This window comes from Cyclopterus lumpus, chromosome 6 (genome assembly GCF_009769545.1).
Source record: "Cyclopterus lumpus isolate fCycLum1 chromosome 6, fCycLum1.pri, whole genome shotgun sequence".
Classification (NCBI taxonomy): domain Eukaryota; kingdom Metazoa; phylum Chordata; class Actinopteri; order Perciformes; family Cyclopteridae; genus Cyclopterus; species Cyclopterus lumpus.
This window is the reverse complement of record NC_046971.1, coordinates 1,613,536-1,620,263: the sequence shown is the minus strand read 5'-3', so window position 1 is coordinate 1,620,263 and position 6,728 is coordinate 1,613,536. Positions and strand designations below refer to the sequence as shown.

Sequence of the window (6,728 nt, the reverse complement as noted above, 5' to 3'; positions counted from 1 at the left end):
GGATAAATATACTTAGAGTTCAGGGACAAATGTCTTCATACGACATTCGGGGTTGAAGACGAACCGTTAGAAGCTTCACACGTCATAAAACAGTCATAAAACCGTCATAAAACCATAATGAAACCATCATAAAACCGCTACGACCGAGAGACGTTAGCTCAGAGTTCTTTTAACACTCCCACGAGCCTCATTGGTTTACATCCACTTGTTCTATTAAATTCAATGCATACAAATTAAAAAAAATATTCATACATAATATTTATTATATTTTTAATATATATTTTTTAATACACAAAATGTAGTTTAAATTATTGCCCTGAAGCCCATTTATTGATAGTATATCTCACATTATTTAATTTAATACTTATTCTTAAATGTAATTATCAAAACACTATCGTAAAAAAAACTTCCAAATGATGCAATTTAGCTGCTAGCTAATGTTAATTTTAAAGACTTATATAATATGCTTATAAAATTTAACATGGAGATTCCAAGAACTCTTAATATGGAATGTAATATATCAATAAGGATTTAATTAATATTCATTTTATGAAAACCCTGAGACGTCTGTTTCCTTTGTTAGCATATCACGGTCCAGCTAGCTAGTTTCTGATGAATACTAAATTCATCGATTGCCTCCATACGGCTCTCAACATGGCGACAGCTCAGCCGGCGGCTCATAGCTAACGGCGTGAATTTCAGATTTCTGCCAAAATCTTTGGATTCCAGTTTTTCAAATTTCGAGTTTAACAACAAATAAGCATGATTAAAACCTTCAGTTTGTTTATTCAGTCAAACAGTTTTATTATTATTCTTATTTGATGTATTTGTGCCATCTAAAACATGCTGGCAGATCAGAACAGCCAATAAATAAGTGGAGCTGACTTAAGCCTCCGCCTCGAACATCTTCTTCCTCCCGTCCATGCCGGCTTTGTCTTCGATGTTTTTACGCCAGTCGCCGACATCTCGCAGCTCCTTGTCCTGAAACACAGAAAGACTCCTCAAGGTTTCAGATCACGGTCTGGTTCAGTAGTCCTACTTCCCTTTACACTGACTAACTAGTCGGGGTTAGCTTGACTCACATTACATTTGATTAAATATTGATTTGATGGAGTAAAAAGGTGAAGAAGTATACTTCATTTAGATAAAATGTATTAGTGATACGAAAAGCGGTTGTCATCACGTCTACCTCATGTAATGCATGTCGAGTGTAAGAAGTTATAAAGACCTATCGCATCACTGGAGGAAGAACCGGATGGTTCAAACCTTAGATTAAAAAAACAGAGGAACATTCCCATCCAAATGTAGAGCACATTGAACAGAAAAATGAAAATCTACGTGTTTCCATCCACCTTTGTGATTACACTACTGACGAGATGAGGTGATTAAAGGAGCTCCAGTTCAAGCTTAAACTATGGAAAACCATGTGAGCATGATGGAAATATGACATTTCTGTTTCATGCATTAATGTGAACAAAGTCTCCTTCATGCATTAATTCAATTCAATTAAATTTATTTTGTATTTTTCCCAATATCACAAATCACAAACTCCCCATCTGGAGTTCAGGGCTTTACAATCTGTACACATACAACATCCCTGACCTTTGACCTCACATTGGATCAGGAACCTTATGGTTACAGAGAAAAGACCAATCACGGTGAGTTATAGTTTTACTAGACTAGATTTAATACCTTATAGTATAAAAGGTGTCATTTTCTTGTTGCTATGACAAATTCAAACGTTTCTTCATGTAAATGTGCTCAGGACTGGACCAGCATCATGCATGTGGGTGTGTATTGGGCGTGAAACCCAATACACACCCACATCACACACGTCAACAGAAACTCACCATTTTGATAACAATTCATCTTTAAGGTCTTTAGATCATTCTTAAAGAGAAATTAAGTCGATCGGATACATTTTGTGGGAGGAGTGTGTAAAAGTACGAATGCTCAAAACGGCGAAAGATGACAAAAACACCCAAATTGGGCAAATTGCCGTAGCACCCCCTAGTGTTTAAATCGCACAAGATTGTATGTGCATGTTACAGGATGCAATGTGCACATATACTGCAAGTTTTGAGTGAGTAGTCCAAATAGTGTTGAAGTTATGAGCATTGAAAAACAAGACACGCCCCTAAGAGGTTCATTGGTCCATATCTCCTTAACACAATGAGATATCAAAAGGCTTTCGATGACTTTAAGTGATATAGCTTTAAGTATAATCAACAGAAAGTTTGGTATAAATCGGAAGCAGCGGACTGACTACGTCAATGGCTCGGACCCTAATAACCAGCTGCATCTGTCGCTTCCTCACCTCCTCCTTGACCTCCTTCTTGACCTGCTTCAGGTTGGCCCTCAGCTCCATGTTGACCGTGTGCTTGGAGCCCAGCAGAGCCTTCAGCATGGCGTCGGCCGACATGCGGACCTTCCTCAGGACCGGCTTCTTGAACTTCCCCATCAGGTCCTGAACTTTGATTTTCAGGTCGTCGATCTGGAAGGTGGAAACAGAAGATGGATGAAAGTTGAGTCTGGATTCACGACAAACGCCTTGAGCACGCTACAAAAGCACATTTACAACCAAGTACAGACGAGAAAAAATTTATAAATAAAGAATACTTGTTTTTTTATATTCCAAAATTAGAGACGTTTTTCAACAATTAAAGCAATTTTCAAACAAAGTTTATTGTCATTTTTTCTTTTGTTTCATACAAAGGACTTTAATCACATTGCAAAATGAAAGAATTGAGCTAAAGATGTCAAATCTGTCATGAGATAAGATATTAGTCCCTTCATTAGTCCCACGACGGGAACATTTGCAGGATTCCAGCAGCAAAGTAGAAAGTGCAACAAGTACAATAAATGATCAAACAGTAAAGGCATAATAAATAAGTTAATCGTAAAAAAACTACAAAAGCTAAAAATACAATTAGAGTGGAAGCAGAGGAAGGTTATGAGGTCGTTAAAATCTGAAAGACTGACCCTCGATTTTATAAACAATTCCCCAAAATTCATCTTTGTAAACTCGGGAACCTCCGCACGGTTTAAAGATAAAGCAATGTGAGGTTGAACAATTTATCGGAGCAAAGACTTTGAAGGTTCTGCAGTGGTTAAAACGTTGAATAATTTCATGGATTCTACCTCCTTGTTGGATTTATTGACTTTCATATCCAGGTCGTATCGCTCCTCGTCGATCGCGTCGATCTTTTGGTTGATCTCCCGGCAAAGCTCCTGAACACAGACGGCAGCAACATGGTCACGATAAACCACCAACATCATCGTATTCTAATGAAGGTTCCTTCTATTATTTACATCTTCTAATATTCAATACTACATAAAACATGTAGAGGTAACATTGGGTGTTCCTGTACCCAAGAGGTAACATTGGGTGTCCCTGAACCCAAGAGGTAACATTGGGTGTCCCTGAACCCAAGAGGTAACATTGGGTGTCCCTGAACCCAAGAGGTAACATTGGGTGTCCCTGAACCCAAGAGGTAACATTGGGTGTCCCTGTACCCAAGAGGTAACATTGGGTGTCCCTGAACCCAAGAGGTAACATTGGGTGTCCCTGTACCCAAGAGGTAACATTGGGTGTCCCTGAACCCAAGAGGTAACATTGGGTGTCCCTGTACCCAAGAGGTAACATTGGGTGTCCCTGAAACCAAGAGGTAACATTGGGTGTCCCTGAAACCAAGAGGTAACATTGGGTGTCCCTGAACCCAAGAGGTAACATTGGGTGTCCCTGAACCCAAGAGGTAACATTGGGTGTCCCTGTACCCAAGAGGTAACATTGGGTGTCCCTGAACCCAAGAGGTAACATTGGGTGTCCCTGTACCCAAGAGGTAACATTGGGTGTCCCTGAACCCAAGAGGTAACATTGGGTGTCCCTGTACCCAAGAGGTAACATTGGGTGTCCCTGTACCCAAGAGGTAACATTGGGTGTCCCTGAACCCAAGAGGTAACATTGGGTGTCCCTGTACCCAAGAGGTAACATTGGGTGTCCCTGAAACCTAGAGGTAACATTGGGTGTCCCTGTACCCAAGAGGTAACATTGGGTGTCCCTGAAACCAAGAGGTAACATTGGGTGTCCCTGAAACCAAGAGGTAACATTGGGTGTCCCTGAACCCAAGAGGTAACATTGGGTGTCCCTGAACCCAAGAGGTAACATTGGGTGTCCCTGTACCTGCAGCTCCTGCATGGTCCTTGGCATGGCCACAGGGGGACAGTTCTCTGCCATGTAGCGCTCCCTGTCCTCCTCCTGCTCCCTGTCCTCCTCCTCCAGGAGCCCTTTGGCGATGGACAGCATCAAACTCTGCAACGTAACATCAGACTCAACATCTGGAGTTCAGAGGCTCGGTTTCTGTGACCAGAACACGTCAATGTGAAGACATTTGCTTTTACATTTTCAATTTGGAAAATTTAGATATTTTACCTTCAGATGATGCTTGCGACTCGATGTCATCTTTTTCCTGAAGAGATTGAGAAAACATTTATTATGACAGATTTACAACCATTGAATATATTATCTTAAACATAAAAATACATATTTTTACAAACAATGGCCCTGAATGTAGCTTTCTGAACAAAAGAACATACATTTTATATTCAGAATAAACATGAATTGCAAAACAAAGGTTACTTTATTTTAGAAAAACTCCTGAAATTAATATACTGTATATCTTGACTGGAAACGACTCCTTTTATATTTTTTCCTAAAAATGACGTCAGGTTTTAGGACTCAATGATCGATTTTTATTTCAGTGCAAATATTGGCAGAAATGTTTCTGTTTCACTTCCACTTCCTGTTTTATGAACAAGATATGGTTCATCCTATTATAAAATATAGATAACATGCACATATAGATGAACGAGACCCAGAATTACTCACTCCGACATTTTGGCGTTTTTTGGTTTGAAGCCTGCAGAAAAACACAATTTCCCATTTAAATGGTTGATTAGTGTTTTCAAATCACAAAAAGTCATTAAGTATGAAACCGGCGACACAAACAGATGTAAATGGGAAACGAGGTGAAGATGTGGTCAGGCATCAGAAATAATAACTCCACTTAAGAGGAAACGGGACACCAGCTGCGATCAGCCGAGGAAAAACCTTGAGAGTCTAAATGCGGATGTGGGTCCAGTCGTCCTCCGGGGCATCCCAGTCATGGAAGGTCTGTCTTCTGTGAGATTAACAGGAACACTCGATACCTCCTCCGCCGGCGCAAACATCTCTGACTGTCACTCCGGAAATAGAGACCGGCACAACAATCCAGATCCACTGCATCCACACGGAAAACTAAAGGGTGTATTTTAGACATTCAAAAGAATGTCTGAAATACATCAAAATAAGAAATCCAGCTGCAACAAGTCAGAGTTGACAGCTGTACCTGCTGACCAGGCCTCACTCCTCTCTCTCTTCCATCAGCCAGTAATCCGCCTTGTTCTGTACATAGTGTTTATTAATGTACCTATATTGTTTTTAGTCATTTTCTCATGTGTTTGTCATTCCGTGTTGTATCTGTGCTGTTTGTGTCACTTGTCTGTGTTCAGCCTCTTGGCCAGCTCTTCATTGAAAATGACAATTGGTTCTCAATTGGTTTTATCTGGTTAAATAAAGGTCTAATAAAATAACTACAAATGATTTCTCCTCAAATGCTGAATTCACATGAATTCAGAAGGACGGCAGATGGACACCACCGTTTTGTGTTAAAGCTGCATTCTCTCTCCTGACCACCAGGGGGCGACTCCTCTGGTTGTATAGAAGTCTATGCTTCATGTGTTAAAGCTGCATTCTCTCTCCTGACCACCAGGGGGCGACTCCTCTGGTTGTATAGAAGTCTATGCTTCATGTGTTAAAGCTGCATTCTCTCTACTGACCACCAGGGGGCGACTCCTCTGGTTGTATAGAAGTCTATGCTTCATGTGTTAAAGCTGCATCCTCTCTCCTGACCACCAGGGGGCGACTCCTCTGGTTGTATAGAAGTCTATGCTTCATGTGTTAAAGCTGCATTCTCTCTCCTGACCACCAGGGGGCGACTCCTCTGGTTGTATAGAAGTCTATGCTTCATGTGTTAAAGCTGCATTCTCTCTCCTGACCACCAGGGGGCGACTCCTCTGGTTGTATAGAAGTCTATGCTTCATGTGTTAGGGCTGCCTTCTCTCTCCTGACCACCAGGGGGAGACTCCTCTGGTTGTATAGAAGTCTATGCTTCATGTGTTAAAGCTGCATTCGCTCTCCTGACCACTAGGGGGCGACTCCTCTGGTTGTATAGAAGTCTATGCTTCATGTGTTAAAGCTGCATTCTCTCTACTGACCACCAGGGGGCGACTCCTCTGGTTGTATAGAAGTCTATGCTTCATGTGTTAAAGCTGCATTCTCTCTCCTGACCACTAGGGGGCGACTCCTCTGGTTGTATAGAAGTCTATGCTTCATGTGTTAAAGCTGCATTATCTCTCCTGACCACCAGGGGGCGACTCCTCTGGTTACATTTAATAAACTTCATTAAAACATAATGTTATGTATTTAAATGTTACATTTAATAAACTCCATTAAAACATAATGTTATGTATTTAAATGTTACATTTAATAAACTCCATTAAAACATAATGTTATGTATTTAAATGTTACATTCCTGCATCCCATAACTTTAATAATATTAAATAAATAAAAGCCCAATAACTCATCTTACTGAAATGCTTTATGAACTGAATATTAAATACCCGTCTGG

General features: G+C 40.5%; 1 protein-coding gene across 2 annotated transcripts; it reads right to left on the bottom strand.

Moving 5' to 3' along the window:
- Positions 1-833: 833 nt before the first annotated feature.
- LOC117732231 (troponin I, fast skeletal muscle-like) lies at positions 834-5,770 on the bottom strand. Of its 2 annotated transcripts, XM_034535024.1 has the most exons (7): positions 5,111-5,770; positions 4,889-4,919; positions 4,433-4,469; positions 4,184-4,312; positions 3,142-3,231; positions 2,318-2,494; positions 834-981 (listed from the first exon to the last, which is right to left on the bottom strand). In XM_034535024.1, the coding sequence occupies exons 2-7, from the start codon at positions 4,894-4,896 to the stop codon at positions 886-888; spliced, it is 537 nt and encodes a 178-aa protein (XP_034390915.1). In that variant the 5' UTR covers positions 4,897-4,919; positions 5,111-5,770; the 3' UTR covers positions 834-885. The 2 variants fall into 2 exon arrangements, with proteins under 2 accessions (XP_034390915.1, XP_034390914.1); XM_034535023.1 differs by having other exon boundaries at positions 4,889-5,770.
- Between the last annotated feature and the right edge of the window lie 958 nt (positions 5,771-6,728).

What these genes read in the sequence shown, in the direction of transcription:
- LOC117732231 (XM_034535023.1), bottom strand. Translation starts at nt 4,983, where the DNA reads ATGACTTTTTGTGATTTGAAAACACTAATCAACCATTTAAATGGGAAA. An exon ending in AAAAACGCCAAAATGTCGGA is followed by an intron (nt 4,470 to 4,888) that starts GTGAGTAATTCT and finishes CAATCTCTTCAG; the next exon opens with GAAAAAGATGACATCGAGTC. An exon ending in TCAATAAATCCAACAAGGAG is followed by an intron (nt 2,495 to 3,141) that starts GTAGAATCCATG and finishes TCCACCTTCCAG; the next exon opens with ATCGACGACCTGAAAATCAA.